Here is a 24,439-nt window from a genome sequence, read left to right as displayed (position 1 = left end):
TCTATAATGACTGAATTTCTCATTGTTCCTGGCACCTGTAAGCCCCTTTCACAATCATCTTTGGACAAGTTTTTCTCTAGCTAGAATGGCCCCTCCATTTTTTTCAGCCCAGCAGACACTTTGTTATCTATGAAGACTATCTTCAGAATCACTCTGTGGAAGTTACTCCAGCAGAATTTGTGCTTACAGCCTCTGAATTCCCACAGCCCTCAAATATCTCTGAAAGACAAATTTAAATTTACTTTGCAATGAGGTCTAATTTATCCCTTTTCCTTTTATGATTTGTGCTTGTGTCCTAAGAAATCTTTGCCTAACCTATGGTCACAAAAATGTTCTGTTTTCCTCTAGAAGTTTTTAACTTTTGCATTTTACATTTAGGTCTATGATCTCCACCCCCCACTTTTTAAAGTAAGCTCTGCACCCAACATGGGGCTCGAACTCACAACCCCAAGATCAAGAGTAGCATGCTCTACTGACTGAGCCAGCCAGGCCCCCCAGGTCTGATCCATTTTGATTTTATTTTTGTGTAAGGTGAGGTATGGGTTGAAGTTAATTTTTTGGCATAAAGAAGTCCAGCTTTTCCAGCACCATTTGTTGAAAAGAGTCCTTTCTCCTTTTTTGCCTTTGCATCTTTGTCAAAAATCAGTTGACCATATTTGTATGAATCTGGTTTTAGACTCTCAATTCTTTACATTGATCTGTGTGTTTATGCTTTAAGAAATACCACACTGTTTTGATTGCTGTAGCTTTACAGTAAGTCTTACAAAAGGGTAGTCGTGAGTCCTCCAAATTTGTTCTTTTTCAAAATTGTTTTGCCTATTCTAATTGATTTCCTTTTCCATATAAATTTTCAAATCAGTGCTAAGTATTTACCAGAAAAGAAAAAAAATCCCACTGGAATTATGACTGACTTCCTTGAATATATAGCAAGCAATTTGAGGAAATCTGAACTGTTAACAATGTACTGAGTTTTAACAATTCATGACTTTGACTAGTCTTTTATAGTTTAGGGCAAATAGATCTTGCATATGATCTATAGTTAGAGATATATATCCTAAATATTTTTGGCGCTATTTATTCTAAATGATACTTTTGAGAGTTTTCAAATTCCAATTATTTATTGGTAGATTATAAAAATACAGACGATTTTTTAAATATGTTGATCTTAAATCCTTTAAATGTATGCAATTTATTTATTCCAGGGGGCTTTTTTAAGATTCCTTAGGATTTTTTAATGTAGGAAATTATATCATCTGCAAATAAGGATAGTTTTATTTTTTCTTTACCAATCTTATATCTTTTTCATTCCTGCCTTAACACACAGGAATAACATTCCTATACAGTGTTTAATGAAAGTGTTGGGTGTCGACATCCTGAACATGTTCTTGATCTTTGGAGGAAAGAAATCAACCTTTTGCCATTGAGTATGATGTTAACTGGTGGTAGGGTTTTTGTAGATTTCTTACCACATTAAAGAAATTCTTTACATTTCCTAATTTGCTAACGGTTTTTATAATGAATAGAGGTTGAATTTTGCCAAATGATTTTTCTTCATCTGTTGAAATGATTGTGTAGTTTTCTTAGTTAGTCTTTCAATATGGTGAATTACATTGACTGATTTTCAAATATATTCATGGCCTTGCATTCCCAGGATAAACCCCAACAACTGTGATATATTATTCTTTTTTATATGTTGATGAATTCAGTTCTCTAAATTTTTTGCATCCATCTTTGCAGTGGATATTGGCCTGTAGTTTTCCTTTTATAATGGCTTTGTCAGATTTTGGTGTCTGGTTATTGCTGACCTCATAAATGAATTGGGGACTGCCCCCTTCTTTTCTCTTTTCTGCAAGAGATTGGGTAGTACTATTTCTTCCACAAATGTTTGATTGAATTTGTTAGTGAAACCATCTGGACCTGGAGTTTTCTTTGTCAGAAAGTTTTTTGCTATGAATTCAGTTTCTTTGATATGGAACTATTCACCTTGTCTGTTTATTCTTGACTGTGTTTGGTAGTTTGTATCTTTGAAGGAATTGGTCTATTTTATCTGAGTTGTCAAATTTATGGGTATAGAGTTGTTGGTAGCATTTCCTGATGTTGGTGATTTGTGTCTTCTCTCTTTCTTGTGGTCTGGGATAGAAGTGTATTGATTTTATTGATTCTTTTTCTCCTTTGTTGGCAATTTCATTGATTTTTGCTGTTCTCATTATTTCCTTTTTCCTGCTTGATTTAGGTTTATTATGCTCATTTTTTCTGGTTTCTTGTGGTAGAAGCCCAACTTGTTAATTTGAGACCCCTCTTTTCTGCTATAAGCATTTAATGTTATAAACCTCTCTCTAAACCCTGCATTAGCTGTGTCCCACAAATTTTATTTTTATTATTATTTTTATTTTCTTTCAATACTCTTTGATGCTTCCTCTTTGATCCATGAGTTATTTAATTTTCAAATAGTTGGGTATTTTTGAGATACCTTTCCTTTATTGATTTCTACTTTGTGTAATTTCAGTTCTCTTAAATTTGTTAAGGTTAGCCTTATGGCCCAGATATGCTTGATACTGATTAATGTTCCATATGTACTTTAAAAGAATGTATATTCTGCTGGTGTTGACTACATTTAATGTAATTATTGATATAGCTAGATATTCCATTTTATTGTTTTCTGGTTTTCTCCTTTTTTTGTTTCCTCTTTCCTGTCTTTCTAAAACACATTATTTGAACTTTTAGTATTTCATTTTTAAATTTATCTCTGCTTTTTCTGGCTGTATCTTTTTGTATTATGCTTCTAGTGGTTGGCCTAGTGATTACCATCCACTTAGAATTAATATTTTTATGATTTTAAATAAAATGTCATAGCCTAACAACCATACAGGTCCCTTTATGTTACCCTTGCCCTTACGTTACACATATTTTGTCCTATATATATTACATCTATCTACATATATTGAAACCCCTAATAAAGGAGTAATTTTTTTTAAAGATTTTATTTATTTATTAGAGAGCGAGCGGAGAGAAACAGCATGAGAGAAGAAAGGGTCAGAGGGAGAAGCAGGCTCCCCGCTGAGCTGGGAGCCCGATGTGGGACTCGATCCCAGGACCCCAGGATCATGACCCGAGCCGAAGGCAGTCGCTTAACCAACTGAGCCACCCAGGCGCCCGTAATTTTTGCTTTCAACAGTCAAATATACTTTCCGGGCCACCTGGGTGGCTCAGTCGTTAAACGTGTCTGCCTTTGGCTCAGGTCATGATCCCGGGGTCCTAGGATCGAGCCCCGCATCAGGCTCCCTGCTCAACGGGAAGCCTGCTTCTCCCTCTCCCACTCCCCCTGCTTGTGTTCCCTCTCTCGCTGTCTCTCTCTGTCAAAAAATAAAATCTTAAAAAAAAAAAAAAAAGAAAAACAGTCAAATATGCTCTCAGTAATTTACAAGAAGGAAAAAAGCCTATTATATTTACCTAGGTATCTGTAATTTCTGTTGCAGTTCCTTTATTCCTGAAGTTCCAGGTGTCCCTCTGACATCATTTCCCATCAGCCTGAAAAACTTTTCCTTGTCCAAGGCTTTTTCTTTTTCTTTGGTTTTCAGCAGTGTAATTGTTTATCTGCATAGGGCTTATCCTGTTTGGAGTTCACAGAGTTTCTTGAATCTGTAAAATGTATGTCTTTTATCAAATTTGAGAAGTTGGGGGACATTATTTTTTCTGTACCAATCTTTCTCTTCTTATGGGACTCCAGTGACACAAATGTAAACTTTTTGATACTGTTCCTGAGGCTCTGTTCATTTTTTTTCCAATCTTTTCCCCCCTGTTCTTCAGATGTATAATTCTTACTGGCCTTATGTTAAAGTTCATTGATTTTTCAGCCTTCTCAATTCTGTTACTGGTCCCATCCAGTGAATTTTTTATTTCAGATATGTTTTCAATTATAAAATTTGTCTTTGGTTCTTTTTTCTAGTTTCTCTTTCTCTACTGAGAATTTACATACTTCCATTCATTTTAAAAGTATGTCTACTGGGGCCCCTGGGTGGGGGGCATCTGCCTTCGGCTCAGGTCATGATCCCAGGGTCCCGGGATCAAGCCCTGCATCAGGCTCCCTGCTCAGCGGGAGGCCTGCTTCTCCCTCTCCCATTCCCCCTGCTTGTGTTCCCTCTCTCACTGTCTCTCTCTGTCAAATAAATAAATAAAAATCTTTTTAAAAAGTAAAAATAAAAAAAATAAAAGTATGTCTACCTTACTTCATGGAACATGGTTATAATAGCTGCTTTCAAGACTTTGGTGATTCCAACATCAGACTCATGTTAAGAGTGGCATCTAGTTTCCCTTTGAGAATTGGTCACATTTTTCTGGTTCTTCATATATTTAGCAATTTTGGGTTGTATCTTGGACATTTTGAGTACTATACTGTGAGACTCTGGGTTCTATTAAAATCCTCTGGAGAATGTTGATTTGTATTGTTTTAGCAGGCAGTCAGACTACAAATTCTGTCTCATCTTTGAGTGGTGATTCCGTTGTTGGTTCAGTTTTCAGTCTTTGGTCTGCTGCTTTGGATTTATCTCAGTGCTTAGTCCAGAACTTGGATGAAGGGTAGCCTTTGTTATAGTTTAGATCTTGAAGGCTTCATTATGCTAGTTTGGATCTACTCTGCATTAAGTGCAGTTTAAGCATGAAACTGGAATTTGTATGTGTTCATACACAGAATTAGCGGATACCATTCTCCAGCTGTTTCCTCCCTGGGAATTTCCCATACTACCCAGCTCCCTGGGTTCCCTTTCCTTAGGCATTTGGCTAGAAAGCTGGAATTTTTCTTGGAGTTTTAGCTGCTGGTGCTTTGACACAATTATCTGCAACTGGGGCCTAAGGCAATATAGCAGTAGAAGACAGAAAATAGGGAATCCCCCTAGACTTCCTCCCCCAGCTTTACTGACATATAGTTGACTATGTAACTATATATATAATTATATATGTCCTGTAACATTCCCTGCACTCTTCATGCCATAGTGGCCCTGTTGCCAGGTTCCTGTGGAATGCCCAAAAGACAGGCATTCTGTCACAGTTGAAGATGTCTGGTTCGCCACCGCAGCATTGCAGCTTTGTGGCTTGGGTTGCCCTTGGGGCAGGGCTGGGAGAGAGAAAAGAGAAAAAAGAAAAGGCATTTGCCCCCCACATTCTTCACCTTGCATGGGGCTCTTCTCTTTACTCTTCTTTCTAGAAAAACAGATTTTCTTGGAGTTTTTGTTGTCTGTGCCCTGTGCAGTTCTGCATCGGGGTCTCCTTCTGGTCAGTGCTAGGTGATAAGAGAGGAAAGAAATAAGAAACATCTCCATATAAAGATTGTTATTTAAATTTGCACTTACCTCTCCAATCTACCTGCTTTTTTAACTTTTCAGAGTCTTCAGATAGTTGCATTTTATATTTTCTTCAGAGTGTTTATTTGTAATACATGGGTAATAATAGGCTCTAGTGAGCTTACTTCATCTTGCTTGGCACCAGAAGCCATGACTTTTTTATTTTTTATTTTTTTAAAGATTTTATTTATTTATTTGAGAGAGAGAGAATGAGAGATAGAGAGCATGAGAGGGAAGAGGGTCAGAGGGAGAAGCAGACTCCCCGCTGAGCAGGGAGCCCGATGCGGGACTCGATCCCGGGACTCCAGGATCATGACCTGAGCCGAAGGCAGTCGTTTAACCAACTGAGCCACCCAGGCGCCCGCCATGACTTTTTTTAAAAATTCGTTGTTTTGGGGCGCTTGGGTGCCTCAGTCGTTAAGTGTCTGCCTTCGGCTCAGGTCATGATCCCAGAATCCTGGGATCGAGCCCCGCGTCGGGGTCCCTGCTCGCCGGGAGGCCTGCTTCTCCCTCTCCCACTCCCCCTGCTTGTGTTCCCTCTCTTGCTGTGTCTCTCTCTGTCAAATAAATAAATAAAATCTTTAAAAAAAAATTCATTGTTTTATCAATTTACAGTCATGATTTCTGATGCTCAAGTTATCCTGTAATGGGCAAGGAGGAGTCTCTTCAATGTTTTGGTATTTTTATTGTGGTTACATTTAATTCATAAATTAATTTTAAGGGAAAATCTATCTTTACAGTATTGTCTTCTCATTCACTTATAGAATATATTGTTTTTCTACTTATTCAGATCTTATATATTTCATATTGTGTCGTTTTTCTCTACATAGATATTATAGTTTCTGCAGTTTTTTAACTACAGTTTTCTCCATATTGTCTTCTTATTGGTTACTGATGGTGGTCTATGGCAATTACTGATTTTTGTATCTCCATTTTGGCTTTGGCATTTTTGTTGGGTTTTTATTTTAACAGTGTTTCCACTTGCATTTCTTGCATTTTTAGGTAGATAGTTATGGGGGCTTGTAAAAATAATGAGAGTTTTATCTTTCTCTCTCTTCTTCTTTTTTTTCTTTTCTTGTAATTTAACTTACTGGCTCAGCCTCTGTTTAGTAGTAGCAATGAGAGCAAGCATTCTGACCTCCTCCTTGGTATTAAACAGAGTATGTAGTGTTTGACTATGAAATCTATTTCTTGTCAGTTTCTAGTACTATGTACTCTTTAAGAAAATTTCCTTCTGTTTTGAGGTTTTACTTTTTAAAAAAATTAACAGTGGATATTGAATTTTGTCAGGTGCCTTTTTGAACCTCTAATAAATCTCCTTTTTTCTCCACATTATCCTGTTACTTGATTTCCTAATGTTGAACCTGTTTTGAGGTTCTTAAAAAATATTTCTAAATTAACAGTGGGTATTGAATTTTGTAATTTACCTATTTTCAAGAGAGAGAGCACCTGCGTGCAAGCAGGGGGAGGGGCAGGAGGAGAGGGAGAGAGAGACTCTCAAGCAGACTCCACGTTGAGCACAGGGCCCAACGAGGGGTGCGATCTCACAACCCAGAGATAAGGACCTGAGCCAAAACCAAGAGTCTGTCTTAAGCGATTGAACCACCCACGCACCCCAATCTATTATTCGATTTCTTAATGTTGAACCTTTTTAAGAAAACTCTACCATGAACCCTGCTTGGTCATGATTAATTATTTTAATCCATTGCAAGATTTAAGTTGCTACTGTTTTATTTGAGATTTTTACACCTAGATTCATAAATGAGATTATTGTTTATAGTGATTTTTATCTTAATCTTTTTGTTGTAATTTTTTGTTTTTTGGTCTTAATCTTGTTTACTTTTATATTGACGAATATGCTGGTCTTATACATTGAATTGGGAAAATTTTTATATTTGTCTAAGCTATGAAAAAGTTTACCACATATAATAGGGATTTAGTAGAACTTTCTAAGAATATATCTGGGACTTTCCAGTTTTTTCCTGAGGTAGTTTAATCTATCTGGATAAATTTTTAAAAAGGTATATTTTCTAGTAAAATCATCCCTTTCATTTAAATTTTTTAATCCATTGTTACAAAGTTGTACATAGCATTCTAAGTTTTTAGTCTCCTCTTTTTCTGTAGTTATGTTCTCTTTCTTGCTCCAAATGTTTGAATCTTTTTCCTTACCATTCTGTGAAAAGTTTGTCTACTTAGTGGTTCTTTTTAAAGAACCAGTGTACTGTGCTCGCTTCGGCAGCACATATACTAAAGAACCAGTGTACTTTCCTTTTTTAACTCCTATTTTCATTTTTTTCTCAATTTTTCTTAATTTCTTTAATCAGTTCTTTTTCCCTATCTTCCCTGGGTTCAATTTAATGTTCTCTCTCAGGCTTCTTGAGTTTAATACTTAAGTTTATTTTTATATATCCTACTTTTTCATGAATAGTATTAAAGCGTAAGTTTACTTCATTGTATCTGGCTTTCTCTATGCCTCTCGTTTCAATTTGTAATGCTCTCACCGTCCTTTCTAAATGGTTTGTCATTTCAGTTTTGATTTCCTTTTTAGCCCAAGAGTTATTAAGAAAAAGCAGGATTTTGCCTATTTCCTAGTAGGTTTCTGTTTTTGGTGGTGGTGGTAGTGGTATTCCTTTATTAATAATTTATGACCCTACTGTATTTTGGTCAAGGGAATGCTTAAAAATAATGCCTGCTTTTGGAAATTTATGAAAATTTTTTAGTGGCGGGGCGCCTGGGCGCCTCAGTCGTTAAGCCTCTGCCTTCAGCTCAGGTCATGATCCCAAGTCCTGGGATCGAGCCCCGCGTCGGGCTCCCCGCTCAGTGGGAAGCCTCCTTCTCCCTCTCCCACTCCCCCTGCTTGTGTTCCCTCTTTCGCTGTCTCTCTCTCTCTGTGTGTCAAATAAATAAATAAAATCTTTAAAAAAAAAAATTTTTTTTTTTTTAGTGGCTTGGTAAATGGTCAGTTTTTACGGATATTCCATGAATACCAAGTGCTAATAGATTTTATTTGGTAATGCTGTTCATATCCTTTTGTATCTTTGTGTTTTTTGTTTAATGTAATAAATGACATTAGGTTATATAAGAAAATGTATATGTATATGTTGGAGGTAAATGACCTGTCTAGAATTTGCCTTAAACTATCCCAGCAAATATAAAAGGGGTTGATGGACAGATGAAAGTATACCAAATGTTCATAGTTATTATAGCTGGGTTATAGTATTTGAGGATTTGTATTCTCTACTTTTATGTATGTTTGAAATTATTAATAATAAACAGTTTTTAAAATCCTCCCTATCCTTATTTGTTTTTAGATTGCTTGATCTGTTGATTCCTGAAAAAGGTGTGTTAAAGTTTCCAACTATGTTTGATTGTTTTTCTAATACGGTTTACTTGATATGTTATGAACCCACATGATTAGGTACATAAAATTTTACTAAGTTAAATTTCCTTTTCATAAAATCTCTTTTTCCAATTTAATTTCCCATTTCTGTTTTTAATACTACCATACTAATTTTGTTATTGTTTTGGTATCTTTTTCCATATCTGTTTTCTTTCCCTCAGAACATTTTTTCTTGTGAAATATAACTCACATGTGGAAATACAAAACATACAAGAAAAACACATAAAATTCCTATAAATGTGAAAATGCAGACATTACTTAAGCCATATTCCTTGATCACAATACAACAATTTTATAAAATAATAGTTGAAAGAATAAAAGAAAGGGACAAAGAAATAAAAATAAGTTTTTATTTTTAAAACTTCTAAATAACTTATCCTAAATAACTCAAGGATTTAAAAGGAAAACAAAACTGAAATGATAAACCACTTAGAAAGGGCAGTGGAACATTTACATTTCAAAACCAATGGGATGTGCCAAAAGTGTAGAACAAAGAAGAAAGTTTATAGCGTTAAATGCTACTCACTAGAGAACAAGAAAATACGAAAATAAATTGAATAGTAAATTAAATCCAGCTTATAACCTCTAGAACTAACCACTCTCTGAGTTGGAGATAGTAATCACTTCCCTGCTTTTCTTATGTAATTTTACCACCCGTGTATACATCCCTAAGCACTATCTATACTTTTTTTTTTTAAGCATAGTTGACATACAATATTATATTAGTTTCTGGGGTACAACTTACTGATTCAACAACTCCATATACTTCTCAATCTGTCACCATATGACTTTGTTACAATATTATTGACTGTATTCCCTCTGCAGTACTTTTCGTCTCTGTTACTTATTTTATAACTGGAATTTGTACCTCCTAATAACCTCTATATCTAGATACTATATTATTCTATACTATGCCATACTATACCTGAACACTGTACTTTTGTTTGGCTTGTTTTAAAGCTTCATAAAAAGGGCATTATACAGTATTGATACAATTTTCCTCTACTGATTCCAAAGTTATACATTCTTTTTAAAAATATATTTGCTTAGCTTTTTATTATGGACATTTCAAATATGAACAAAACCAATTTATGTATCACTCAGTTTTAATAATCATTGATACATGCATAGTCTTGTTTCATTCCTATCTTCATCTACTCTCCCAATCCCTGATTATTTTGATGAAATATTTCTGTTCTTTTCCTGGTTATAATAGGAATTACAGTGTTTTCAGCCTCTCAAAATCTATTAATAATCTTACTCTCCTCCTGGATAACCAGGCTTTTGAACACTAGAACTCTTTCAACAATGTGTATAGTTTTCAGAATGTAAGCTTTGCACTTCTTTTCTAAAAGATTTTCTTCCTTTTGATGCTATTATTAATGGAATTGTGTTCCTAAATTTATTTGTGGATAGTTCATTGCAGGCAAGTATATAGAAATGCAGTTGGGGGCATCTGGCTGGCTCAGTAGGTAGAACATGCGACTCTTGATCTTGGGGTTGTGAATTCAAGCCAGGTTGGGTGTAGAGCTTCTTTAAAAAAAAATACAATTGATTTTTATGTATTGATCTTATGCCCTGAAAACTTGCTGAATTTACTTATTAATTCTAATAGTTTTTTAGGAGATTCCTTAGGCTTTTCTGTATACAAGACATGTCATCTATGAATAAAGATTGTTTTATTTCTTCAGACATCTTTCTTAGGGGAAAGCATCTAGTTTTTTTACCATTAAGTATGATATCAGGTTGTTTTGTAGATGCCCTTTATCAGGTTAAAGAAGTTCCCTTCTGTCGTTAGCTTGTTGAGTGTTTTTATCACAAGTGTTTAAATTCATGATGTTGAGGGGCGCCTGGGTGGCTCAGTTGGTTTAGCGACTGCCTTCAGCTCAGGTCATAATCCTGGAGTCCCAGGATTGAGTCCCACATCGGGCTCCCTGCTCGGCAGGGAGTCTGCTTCTCCCTCTGGCCCTCCCCCCTCTCATGCTCTCTCTCTCTCTCTCTCTCTCATTCTCTCTCTCTAATAAATAAATAAAATCTTAAAAGAAATAAATAAATTCATGATGTTGAATTTTGCCAAATGCTTTTTCTGCATCTAATGAGATGATCCTGTGGTTTTTGTCCTTTGTTCATAATATGGTGATTGATTGCTGTTTAGGTATGCATTCCTAGGATAAAACCCACTTGGTCATGATGTATAGTTCCTTTTATATGCTGGTTGATTTGCTCATATTTTTGAAGATATTCATGAGGGATAATGGTCCTATGTTTTTTTCATGATGTTTTTGTGTGGTTTAGGTATTGGAATAATATTAGTCCTATAAAGTGAGTGCTTCTTCCTATTTTTCAAGTTTATGATGGATTGGTATTCATTCTTATTTATAACTGTTGGTAGAGTCTTACTCATGAACTCATTTGGGCCTGTGCTTATCTTTGTGGGATACTTTTTTTTTTTTTAACGATTTTATTTATTTATTTGACACAGAGACACAGCAAGAGAGGGAACACAAGCAGGGGGAGTGGGAGAGGGAGAAGCAGGCTTCCTGTGGAGCAGGAAGCCCGATGTGGGGCTCGACGTGGAGCTCGACCCCAGGACCCCAGGACCATGACCTGAGTCCAAGGCAGACGCTTAACAACTGAGCCACCCAGGCGCCCTGTGGGATACTTTTTAATTTTTTATTCTCTGTACTTGGTCTATTCAGATGTTCTTTTTCTTCTTGAGTCCTTTTCAGTGGTTTTCATCTTCCTAGGAATTTGTCCATTTCATCTAAGTTGTGTGTTAGCATACAATTTTTTATATTATTTTATAATCCTTTTTATTTCTGTAGCTCTTAAAGCTTTTTCAAAGTATTTTGGGGGTGTTGTTTTCCCTTCCCACATCAAATCGGCTTTTCTTCTAGGAATTCTTCACAGCTTTGGTCAGCCGACCCTTTCTTATCTTGCATCACTTTTGTGTCTCTACTTAAAATATTTTTGTTGCTGCTGAATGGACTTAGGGGTAAGTGTAGGTTGATGGAGGCTCAGTCTGATTGTCACTCAGATGTAATTCCATCACTTTGATTCTTGGAAATTAACAACCATTCTTTAATTTCTTACTGTAGTATTCATTGTTTCAAACAATTTGATGGTAAAAATAATCAAGTCTTTCTTTTTAAACTGTTCAGATTTTACTCAGAGCAAATAATATTTGTCTTACTGATTTGCATTTGCTTGATCTAGTTTCAGAAGCCGTACGGGTGGCAACTACTAGCCCAACTGCCAATACTACTGGTACTGCTACTCCGTCCTCTACCACTGTGGGTGCAGTTAAGCAAGAACCTCCCTCTGCTTCATCTACAGTAAATATCCTGGAAAATATAAATTCTACAGAACCCCCAAAACCCTGCGAACTTGATGGTCTTCCTTCAGACCAGTTTGCAAAAGGACAGGACACTGTTGCCATAGAAGGTTTTACAGATGAGGAAAACACAGAAAGTGGAGGAGAAGGCCAATACAGAGAGCGTGATGAATTTGTGGTCAAGATAGAAGACATAGAGACTTTTAAGGTGATTTGAATGTTCTTAGGTTTTAAAGGTCATAGTTTAGTGGGCGTGCCCTGTAATAAGCCTTCATAATGACTTTAATAGTATGATCTAGCTTGAATTGCAAAAGGTTATATTTTGATAGTTATTCTAAGTTATAATTGTTAAATAATAAAATCAAACCAGCAGGTGTCAGATATTTTGAAAAAGAAAACAGTCAAATAATTTTGACTTATATCTGAGTTTTACGTATTTCTGACTAGTCACTATGTTGCATTTAGGTACTAGTAATTAGAGCTGTTTTGAAATGTTAATTTTTTTCAAGGCTCCCAATTCATTGTATCATTAGGAGTTTGGAGAAAATGATTTTTTAATTTAACAGTTTAAAGAAAATAACAGGAATATGACGTAAACATAGAATTATTTTCATAATTGCAAATTGTAGAACCATACATAGAATGTCAAATTTCGTACTGGAAAATTTTAGCTGTTTTTAAAAAATAGGTTTAAGAAAACCTATTTTGGGGGGTTTTGTTTGCTTGCTTTTGATTTTTTAATTGGGGCAGAGAGGAATGGCATTAAAAAGTATAATGAGGAACGAACATAACCTTCAAATTATCTATATGCCTTCCATTCACAATTAACTATTGTTAATATTTTAGCTTGTATGTTTCTGGTCTTTTTTAATACATACATACCCTTATAAAATTGCATCAATAATGTATGACAGTATTATTAGAGGAAAACTTTCCAGTAGTTACACAGAAGGGTAATGGGCTACTATGCATATTTCTGGAAGAATTTTAGCAGAGACTCAATAGCCAGCTTATAAGAATTGTTGCAAAAGTTCAGGTAGGTAAAAAGCAAAAGTTTAGCTAGATAGGTCTTTAATTTTCCTTTCAGCTCTTAAGAGTCTATAAATCTAGAATTTGTTGTTAGTTTTTACAAATGTAATTAATTCTACATATTACAGGAGGCTTTAAAAACAGGAAAAGAACCCCCAGCTATTTGGAAAGTACAGAAAGCTTTATTACAGAAATTTGTTCCTGAAATTCGAGATGGACAAAGAGAATTTGCTGCTACCAATAGTGTAAGTAAAATGCTTCTTTCCGTTAGTCTTCCTGGTTTTTTTGACAAAATAGAGATCCTGGGGAAAATACAGAATGATTTAAATTTATATGTAATTTATATTGAACATTTCTGGTATAAAATAGCGTAAAATTTGATATATGATACTCTGATAGTCTGATTTTAAAATAAAATCAGTATGTAAATACCAGCTTTTTAAAATTAAATCACTTTATACTAATATGTAAACTTTTTTTAAAATTGTTATTAGTCTATGAAGAGTTCATATGGACTCAGAGGCTATTATATTAATTATTCTGCCAGTCAAACATCCTGATTTACCAGAAGACTTACAGAAATGATTCTTTTGTACTTAATGTAGTTACTTAATAGCATTGAGTAAGTAAGCATCTGGTAATTAGCCAAATGAGATTGCTTCTATGTATGGGCTTGCAGTTAAGAATAAGCCTGAGGTCATTTTTATTGAGGGTGAAAAGTAGCCTGGCCAGAGCTGCATTTGAAAAACTTAAAGGATGGCAATGTGATAGTCAAGCCAACAAATATGTTATGTACAGAATGTATAAGTAATGTAATTCAGAGTATTTCTTTCCTTAGTACCTTGGGTATTTTGGAGATGCAAAGAGTAAATACAAAAAGATATATGTGAAGTTCATTGAAAACACAAACAAAAAGGAATATGTCAGAGTGTGTTCCAAAAAGCCAAGAAATAAGCCTTCACAAACTATCAGGTATTTATTTTTGTATGTAATATATTTATATAGCAATTATCGGAGGACTTACTTTTGGCAATGTAATTTTTTAAGGTTTTTTTTTTTTTTTAGTAATCTCTATACCCAATGTGGGGCTTGAATGCACAACCCCAAGATCAAGAGTCACACATTCCTCTGACCAAACCAGCCAGGCACCCTGGCAGTGTTTTATATAAATAATTACATCAATTAAAGAGCCTGGTTTGTTTTGTTTTTTCCTTATATACAAGTTTGAAAATTCAGTGCCCGCTGTAATAAGTGATTCCTTTTGAAGTAATGAGATAGGGGCTATAAAGTTCATGATTGTCTATGGTAGGATGGGTACTTTTTTCTTTCCCAGAGTCCTTTTGGTGTTACCCTCATGTAGTGGGGGGGGAAATGGGTGAGTCAAAAGCTTTGAGTCCAGCGTTTTGTGACCTAGAGTAACACAACATTTTTGAAGCCCCTTTTTTTAAATCCATAAAATGAAAATTATAATGAAGTGTCAAATTTTAGCTGAAATGAATTTTCAGAAAAAATTGTAAAACCTATACATTACTAAGCAAGTATACAATAGAATTACCATCATATATTAATTATCGTGATTCTGGGTTATCTGGAACATGAATCTGGAAGACAAATGACCTAGCCACATTCCTGTAATCTGTATGGGACAAGGGGGTATGACCCTAGATATTCTCAGTCTAGTGCTAAGAAGGTCTAGTTTGATTAAGATTCCAGCTTACTGAAAGCAGCACACCTTATTTTTATGGTGAAATTTTATCCACTCGAATCTCCAGAAATAACACAGAAAATCTTGAGGGGCTCTAGGACAGGTATAGTTGGATCTCCACATCAAAACCTGGTTCCACCAGAGCCTGTGAGGGTTTCAGATGGTCAGATAGATGTGGCTATCAAGGGTGTATCATGCATTACTTCCCAAAGCCTTTGATCACTGGTTGTACAGCCTCATCTGCAGGAAAATGAGTTCATAAAGGGAGAGAAGGAGTGGAGAGAGAGAAACAGAGATTGAATTAATACTCCTTTAATAACTGAATATTGAATGTCAGTGGTTAAGAGTGTATTTCAGGAGAATTTGGAGGGGGGAATCATCACTGGAGATATATAGAACTTGGACTTCATTTTGGAGGTGTTGGTGAAGTAATATACTTTTCTCCACTAGCGTTACTCATTTTTGGTCTAATTCATTTAATTTGACAAGAATTCAGTGTGTTAATGAAGTTTGTCTGTAACATTGCAGAACTGTTCAGGCTAAGCCAAGTAGTAGCAGTAAAACTTCTGATCCTCCAACACCAAAAACTACAACTACAAAAGCCCCTTCCGTGAAACCCAAAGTTAAACAGCTGAAAGTAAAGGCTGAGCCACCACCAAAGAAACGGAAGAAATGGAAAGAAGAGTTTTCATCATCCCAATCTGACTCCTCTCCTGAGATCCATTCTAGTAGTAGTGATGATGAGGGTAAGTTCTCCATGAAATGAATACCTCGATAACTTTAGATTATCTACATGAACAGAGAGAAGGAGTAATGCTCACAATTCAAAATTGTTTTATTTTTCAGGGGATTTAGGTTCAGCCTAGGCTTTTATAAAAATAAATTCAAAAAATACATACAAACATAGATATATATGTACATACAAACACAAATTCACATTCCCTGAACACTAATTGAAAGCACAGTTTGCCCACACATACAACCTTGTAGAAAAAGCAGCGAACTGAAAGAAGACTGTTTTTAGTTCTAAGCATACTAATGCCAGTTATCTCACCTCTTTGGATAGGATGGGGATTAGATCAGATAATTTATACTAAGAGTCCTGTTCTAAACATCTGAGTCCATGTTTATGCCAGAAGAAAAGAGTAAAATGAGTCTAGGAAGCAGCAACTCTGAAACTGTAGTTAATATAGTAATATATATATAATAATTGTACTTATGTATATATGGAATATATTTATTATATAATATCATGCATACTGCTGGGTATCTGCCCCTAGCCAACCAGCTGCCCTTGACTAAGCTAGGTAACCTCTCTGTGCCTTAGTTTTCTCTTTTATAAAATGAAAAGGTTGAAATAGATCAGCAGTTACCAAACTTTTTGACTGTGGAACACTTTTTTATACTCTTAAAACTGTTGAAGACACCAAAGCATTTTTGTAGGCTGGATGTAGATATAGATGTATTTACTTTATTAGAAACTAGACCTTAGTTGTAAAACACAAGAATATACCAGCACACGTTCCATTAGTCATCAAGCTTGGTATGTAATATACGCAAGAAACATCAAGAAGTTCTGTCTAGGGCAGGGGTTGGCAAACTGTGGCCAGTGGGCCAAATCTGACTGACAGCCTATTGTAAAGTTTTAATTGGAACATGAATACATTTACATATTTTCAGATAGTTGCTTTTCTATTATGGTGGCAGATTTGAGTCGTTGCTACAGAGAGCATATGACCATTAAAGCCTTAAATATTTGCCCCTGGCCCTTTCCAGAAAAAAATTGGTGACCCTTCTTCTGGAGCATAAAGTTGGAGGTAGGCAGAAAAAGATGAAAGGTTGATGGAAGGCTGCATATGCCAGGCTAAAGCTGAAAAGCCTGGGATCCTATAAGCCCAGGAGAGTCCCTGGAGGGATTTAAGTAGGGAGCAAACAGGGTGAAATTGGAATTTGAATTATAAGATGTCATAGTTCAGGTATAAATTGAAAGTCTGAACCTAAGTTGCAGCAGTAGGTGTGGAAGAGGGGGACACATAAGAAATTCAGGCTGAACATGAATGATGAATTGGGATTGGGGGTGCTATTGAGGTTGATGGCCAGGTTGGCTTCTGACATTACAGGTATCATTGCTTGGGAGCGCATCTTAAAGCTTATTTGAATAGAAATAGAATTGTAACAAAAAGTCTTCTTAAGGGGCGCCTGGGTGGCTCAGTCCTTAAGCGTCTGCCTTCGGCTCCGGTCATGATCCCAGGGTGCTGGGATTGAGCCCCGCATCTGGCTCCCTGCTTGGTGGGGAGCCTGCTTCTCCCTCTCCCACTCCCCCTGCTTGTGTTCCCTCTCTTGTTGTGTCTCTCTCTGTCAAATAAATAAGTAAAATCTTTTAAAAAAAAAAAAAGTCTTCAGTGCAGAAGTCTACTTTAAGTGTGTTGTTTTTTAAAAGCTACTTAGAAAGTGTGGACATCAGAATTTATAAAGAAACTCAGTGCTTTGAGTATGTGTGGAAGGCAATATATGTAGTCTTTGCAGTTAGCATTCCGCTTACTGTTTAGAATAGAGTGCTTTGGGTTCTGAATGTGCACACAACTGTACCACTTCCTCAAAGGACATCAAGATAAAATTTTTCTTTATTGGTAACTCAAGTTGTGGCCACTAGGTGTCACTAATAGGTAAGCATTTTTAGTGCTTCTTAAAAAGGCAAATATTGATAATAAACAGATTTATAGGCTGGTGGTTTTCAAAACTGAAGACTTCCTTATAATCTTCAGATTTATTGAAGATTCCAAAACACTTGTGTTTTTGTGGGCTTTATGTATTTATATTTACCAAATATCAATTAAAACAAATTTTTTAAATATATTTAAAATAAACCCACTATGGGGTGCCTGGGTGGCTCAGTCGTTAAGCATCTGCCTTCGGCTCAGGTCATGATCCCAGGGTCCTGGGATAGAGCCCCACATTGGGCTCCCTGCTCTGCGGGAAGCCTGCTCTCCCTCTCCCACTCCCTCTGCTTGTGTTCTCTCTCTCGCCATGTCTCTCTCTGTCAAATAAATAAAATCTTTAAAAAAAATATAAAATAAACCCATTACAGGGGCACCTGGGTGGCTCAGTTGGTTAAGCAGCTGCCTTCGGCTCAGGTCATGACCCTGGCGTCCTGGGATCGAGCCCCACGTCCGGCTCCCTGCTCAGCCAAAAACCTGATTCTCCCTCTCCCTCTGCCTGCCATTCTGCCTACTTGTGCTCTATCTGTCGAATAAATAAATAAAATTTTTTTAAAAATATAAAATAAACCCATTGCATATTAATATTTTTTTAACAACTGTATTTTCCTAAACAGTAGTTTTAGAAGAGTAGCATTTTCATATTTGCTTCTACATTTATTATTTCAGCTAAAGTATATAAAGAAAACCCAGCCTTGGGGCGCCTGGGTAGCTCAGTTAAGCATCTGCTTGAGCTCAGGTCATGATCCTGGGTTCCTGGGATTGAGCCCCACATCAGACTCTCTGTTCACTGGGGAGTCTGCTTCTTCTTCTCTCTCTGTCTCTCCCCCTGCTTGTGTTCTCACACTGTCTCTCTCAAATAAATAAATATAAAGTCTTTAAAAAAAAAGCAAGAAAAAGGAAAACCCAGCTTTGTATAGATTTGTAGTTGGGAAAGGGAGAAATATTTTAATTAAAATATTTTAATTTTCAGACAAGTATGAATATTTTTATTTGATACTCAAAAGTTTTTTATTTTATAAACTTAACAAGTAGTAGTTTTTTTCGACTTTTCATGCTTGTTACGTTAAAAATCTATTGGTTTGTCTTACCCCCGAATGTATCTTTAATCCATGAATGATTTTGTAACATTATCCATTGGTCATATGAAAATATGTTAGCTCATTAATGTACATATTCTGTTTCACTTTTTTCCACATTTTAAAAAATTGTAAAATATAACAAAATTTGCTGTTACAGCCATTTTTAAGTGTACAGTTCAGTAGCATTAATTATATTCACACTGTTGTGCAACTATCACAACTATCCCCAGGACATTTTCATCACACCAAAAAGAAACTTTGTAACCATTAAGCAGTAACTCCCCATTCCCTTTCCCCCAGTTGCTGGTAATCTTTAATCTACTTTCTGTTTTATGAATTTGCCTACTCTAAATATCTAATATAAATATGCCTGTCTTATTTCACTTAACATGTTTTCAGGGTTCATCCATGTTACAGCATGTTTTCACAATTATTGCTGTTTATGGCTGAATACTATTCCATTATAAGTTTATCCGTTGTATGTTCACTTTGTTTATCTTTTCATCTATTGATGGACATGGTTGTTTCCACCTTTTGACTATTGTAAATAATGCTGCAGTGAACACTGGCATACAAATATCTGTATCTTTTTTTCAATACATCTAGAGTAGAATTTCTGAGTCATATGGTAATTATATGTTTAGCTTTTTGAGGAACCACCAAACTTTTCCACAGTGGTTGCACCATTTTACATTCCCACCAGCAATGCATGGGGTTCCAATTTCTTCACATCCTCACCAATACTTGTTATATTTTGGTTTTGGTGTGTTGTTGTTGTTTATTGTAGCCATCCTAGTAGGTGTAAAGTGGTATCTCATTGAAGTTTTGATTTGTATTTCCCTAACAACTAATGATGTTGAGCATCTTTTCAAGTGCTTACGGGCCATTTCCTTATCTTCTTTGGAGAAATGTCTATTCAGATCTTTTGCACATATTTTAATTGGGTCATTTCTCCTTTTGTTCTTGAGTTGTGGGAGTTCTTTATATACACTAGATATTAAACCCTTATCAGATACGTGATTTGAAAATATTTTATCTTATTCTGTAGGTTGACATTTCACTTTTGATAGTGTCCATTGATGCACAAAAATTTGAAATTCTTATGAAGCCAAATTTATCTTTTTTCTTCTATTGCTTAGACTTTTGGTGTCATATTTAGAATCCATTGCCAAATACAAGGTCATGAAAATTTACCCCTATATTTTCTTCTAAGAGATTCATGATTTAGCTCTTACATTTAGGTCATACATTTTTACAGTATCAAAAAATAACACTTATTAATACTACCACTGATCTCATCAGTGAACTCCTTAAATAGTGGGATGTTGTCAAGCTCGTAGTGGTAGATACACATTTTCCAAAATTCTAATTTTCATTTGAAACTTCAAATTTTATCATTGGCAGCAAATGCTGTCAATTGTTTTCGTTGAATGGCAGGCTCACTTCATTAATTTTTAAGAATACCAAGTCTGCCAAATACCCAAGTCTGAATAGGCATAATGTGTGTGTCAATCATCTTTTTAAATGAAAATGGTGTCCCATGGGGAGAAAAGTGGCTAGTTCATCTTGTAACTCAAACAATTGCATAGATGTTTTTCCGAGAGATAACCATCATACTTCATAACATAAGTGCTTGTGTACCTCTCATTTCATCACACAGAATGTTAAGACATTTACTCAATAGTAAAGATTTAATACAAATAATTTTTACTGCTTCACCAAGGACTATTCTTTTTTTATAATTTTTTAATTTCTTTTTAAGTAATCTCTACCCAACATGGGGGTTAAGCACACAACCTCAACCTCATGAGTTGCATGCTCCATCAAATTGAGCCAGCCAGGCGCCCCCAGGACTATTTTTAAGTGAAACTGGCTTCCCCCCCCATTAAAATGCATGGCAGTGAGATGGCAAAGTATATGGCCACTAGTATAGTTTGGTGTCACTGCCTCAACTCGTGCTAACTAAGGCACCAGTAGTTTTACCCATCATTTTTATAAATGTGAACAGAGTGAAAAAGATAAATAACATTTAACATTTTATGAAAACAATTTTAACGTCAGAAGAAGGATCTTGGGGGGAAACCCCAAAAGGTCCTGGGACCATACTTTAAGAACTGCTATTACAGGCTATGGTAATAGTTTGTTAATAACAACCAGTGCAACTGAGTAAATTTTAAAGATTAATTGGCTTTATTATTCGATTCATGGATCAGGCAGCCTCCCATCGAGCAAGGAGAGGGACCTCAAAAAGGCTACAGAAAAGGAAGGGTTTTTAAAGGTAGAGAGTGGAAAAAATTAAATTATTAGCAAAAAATCCATTGTTTAGGCAAGATGGCCCTCCTAAGGTGAAATGAAAGGGGTCTATCAGTAAATTTCCTAGTGCTGACCAGTAAATTTCCTAGTGCTAACTGGTTAATGGTTACATTTCTGGGGGCTTGAAACTACAGTTAGGTGTATTAAGTCTTGGTGGTGTACTGACTTGGGGCCTTTACCTAAGGTAACACCATTTTGAACCTGTGGTTTTGTTTTTTTTTTTACAAGTTATGTACTTGAATGAAAAAAGTAAAAATTGAGATAGTTCTAATCTTGCAGTTTTTTTCCATTGAATTTCAGTGAAATTTTCTCTCTACATGAGCTATTTTATATATTTTTTTTTAATTTCGGGGCACGTGGGTGGCTCAGTCATTAAGTGTCTGCCTTCGGCTCCAGGTCATGATCCCAGGGTCCTGGGATCAAGCCCCACATCGGGCTCCCTGCCCAGCAGGAAGCCTGCTCCCTCTCCCACTCCCCCTGCTTGTGTTCCCTCTCTTGCTGTCTCTCTCTCTGTCAAATAAATAAATAAAATCTTTAAAAAAAATTTTTTTTGTATAAGCCTTGGCTCTAAACCAGAATTTTGCATAATTTAAATGTAGAAGTAAAAAAGAAGAGATAACTGTATATTAACTTACATGTTAGGTGTCTTATGGTTTCTTTAATCTAGGGAAACCATGAGTTCTGGAGTAGCACAAGCTGATGGCAGATGTCTGTGGTGGGGCCAGGGGAAAAGAAACAGTTTCCTATGGTGCTGACGTTTACAAATGCTGGGCTGAGATTGGGCTTCAGAGTCACCTGGGAACCTTTAGAAGTATAATATTTAAGCTTCATTACTATTGCTACCACCCCCTACCTGCCTACCCCCACCAAAAGTTCTGTTTTAGTAAGTCCAGCAATCTGGGTTCTTTGTTTTGTTTTGTTTTAAAAGCTCTCTACTGATTGTGATGTACAAACCAGCTTTGAGAATCTCTAACCCAGGGTGTTTTTAAAAGCCAAATGGGCAAAACTTGAATTTGAAGAAATTTTACCTACAACCTTTTATCTGCTTCTAGGTTCTTGTTATAAATAAAAGTGTTTTTGAAGTTATCAGGAAGGATATTTAATATTTCATCTTTTTGCTCTCCCAGAATTTGATCCTCCAGCTCCCTTTGTCACTCGTTTTTTGAACACAAGAGCAATGAAGGAAACCTTTAAGAGCTACATGGAATTGCTTGTTAGCATTGCTTTGGATCCTGACACAATGCAAGCCTTAGAGAAGAGCAATGGTACAGTCTGCTAAGTAGTACTTTCTTGGTAGTACTTCATGGATCTTCTTTATTCTTGTCTGTTAGTTACATGTTTAATATATGGATTTTATAACAGATATCTGTACATTGTCAATTCACAAATCCATGATATTTATTCTATAAAGTAATCCTATAATTCATGAATTGTCAATACTTGAACAACTTTATACTGAATGTATTTTTATTGATTTCTACACATGGAAAAATTATATAACTACCCACAAGTCTTCACTAAGTGTCTGTATTACACGCAAGGTCCAGATGTCAATATATTATACTTTCTGATAATTGGAAAGATGAACTGGATAATAGTGGTATAAAGATTATAAAATCATATATTTGTGTCTAGTAAAAGATACATCACAGAATAATTATTTTCTAATCAATTAATAGTAAAACAATGCATGCATTGTGTTATATTCATTAATATTAGTCCTTTATACTCTTCCTTTAATAACTTTTTCTTATAGTGAAAGAGATGAAATTAATATCTGAAATAAACTGGTGATTCATTTATTTAATGTTGCTCACTAATATTTACCCCTCAGCTACTATGGCATTCTCCAAGGACAACTGAAAAAAAGGAACAGAAGGATTAATGAGCCAGTTTCCATTACCCTTCTATCAAAATGAATTGTATGCATGTATGATCAAAAGATAGTAACAAAGAAAAATCACTAACAATATACTTCAACAGCAGTGCCTTATAATACATATTTTATTTCCACATACTTTAATACACATTGTTCTGTTTTAATCCCAAAACAATTCACACAGCCATTTTGTAGATGAAGACAGTGAGGCTCATAGAAGTGACTTGCTTAAGAGCCCACAATTAAAAAAAAAAAAACAAACCCACAATTTCCAAGTAACCAAGAAAGGATTAAAATCCAAGGTCTAATTTCTGGTCCATCATTTTTTTGACCATAAAATCAGAGGCAGTAATCTGTACATCAGTCAGTTTAGAATCATGTAGAGCTGGAAGAGACGTTAGGGATTACCTAGTCTAAAACACTTATTTTGTAGACTAAGGTTCAAAGAGATTAAATGTATTTCATAGAGTTATAGAACAAGTTAATGGTAGAATAACCATAATTAAAACCCAATAGTTAATTCCCCAGGTTGGCATTTTTGCCATTAAATGTTTTTTTCACCCAATCAAAACTCTTTTCATCATAGAATACACATCTCTTAGTACTGGTCATTCCTGGGTAGTTGTATTTTAATTGATTTTTTTTTCTATTGCTTATCATTGTTTTATGATTTTTCTCCATTTGCTATAAGGGAGAAGGACATTAATTGTTCTATTTTAAAAATAATCCACAAATGTTTACAACATTGTTTTGTGAAATGTAAATTCTTACAGTTTTTGAAATGATTTAATCACTGCTAGAAAGGTAAAAGAAAACTATCAAGGTGTGGTATAGTGACCTTAGAACGCATTCCTCACTAAGGACTTTTTCTTCAATTAGAAGTGTTCTTTTGCTGGTCACTGTGCTTATGTTTGTATTCCAAATATAAAGAATCATTTTATCCAGGTACAAAATTAGTAGCCAGATTCTGAGGATTATATATACATTTTCAGAAAGGTTATTAAAGGTGATTAGTATTATGAAATACATTATTTTGCTGATAAATAAATAATCTAGTAACCTAAAATATTTAATACAGCACCAAAAGTAATTAATAGTCTGATGAAAGTGCTTTTCTTTTTTTTTAAGATTTTATTTATTTGACAGAGAGAGACACAGTGAGAGAGGGAACACAAGCAGGGGGAGTGGAGAGGGAGAAGCACGCTTCCCGCTGAGCAGAGAGCCTGATGCGGGGCTCGATCCCAGGACCCTGGGATTGTGACCTGAGCCAAAGGCAGACGCTTAATGACTAAGCCACCCAGGTGCCCCGAAAGTGCTTTTCTTAAAGGAGCTTAAAGTTTTTCTAAAGTTTCCTTAGAAAAAGAAAGTGAAAAGTTTTAGTTAGAAATCTTTATCTACTTTTACTCTCCCCTTTTCTGAAATAACTCTTTGGCTCTTGTGTTTTTGAAACTGGATTTTGATCATTTTTTCTTCCCTTACGTTTTCTCTGGCCCAAACTACAGTTAAATTAAGAATATCATACTTGGGAGGGCGCCTGGGTGACTCAGTCAGTTAAGTGTCTTCCTTTGTCTCAGGTCATGATCCCAGGGTCCTGGGATCGAGCCCCTCATCAGGCTCCCTGCTCAGCAGGGAGTCTGCTTCTCC

The 24,439-nt window shown here is 35.5% G+C and overlaps 1 protein-coding gene across 1 annotated transcript in view; it reads left to right on the top strand.

The window, feature by feature from the left end:
• Positions 1-24,439, top strand: part of QSER1 (glutamine and serine rich 1) — a 46,081-nt gene that overhangs the window by 10,202 nt on the left and 11,440 nt on the right. The window contains exons 4-8 of the mRNA XM_028087747.2: positions 11,953-12,278; positions 13,228-13,344; positions 13,938-14,071; positions 15,333-15,550; positions 22,044-22,181. Of these exons, the coding sequence (XP_027943548.1) occupies positions 11,953-12,278; positions 13,228-13,344; positions 13,938-14,071; positions 15,333-15,550; positions 22,044-22,181 (933 nt within the window). The remainder of the gene's footprint in view (positions 1-11,952; positions 12,279-13,227; positions 13,345-13,937; positions 14,072-15,332; positions 15,551-22,043; positions 22,182-24,439) is intronic.

The sequence above is a fragment of the Eumetopias jubatus genome, unplaced genomic scaffold, assembly GCF_037043125.1.
Source record: "Eumetopias jubatus isolate StellerSeaLion01/CBP00866 unplaced genomic scaffold, mEumJub1_p1.0 scaffold_13, whole genome shotgun sequence".
Classification (NCBI taxonomy): domain Eukaryota; kingdom Metazoa; phylum Chordata; class Mammalia; order Carnivora; family Otariidae; genus Eumetopias; species Eumetopias jubatus.
The sequence above is the reverse complement of the archived record's forward strand: the minus strand, read 5'-3'. Positions and strand labels throughout refer to the sequence as shown.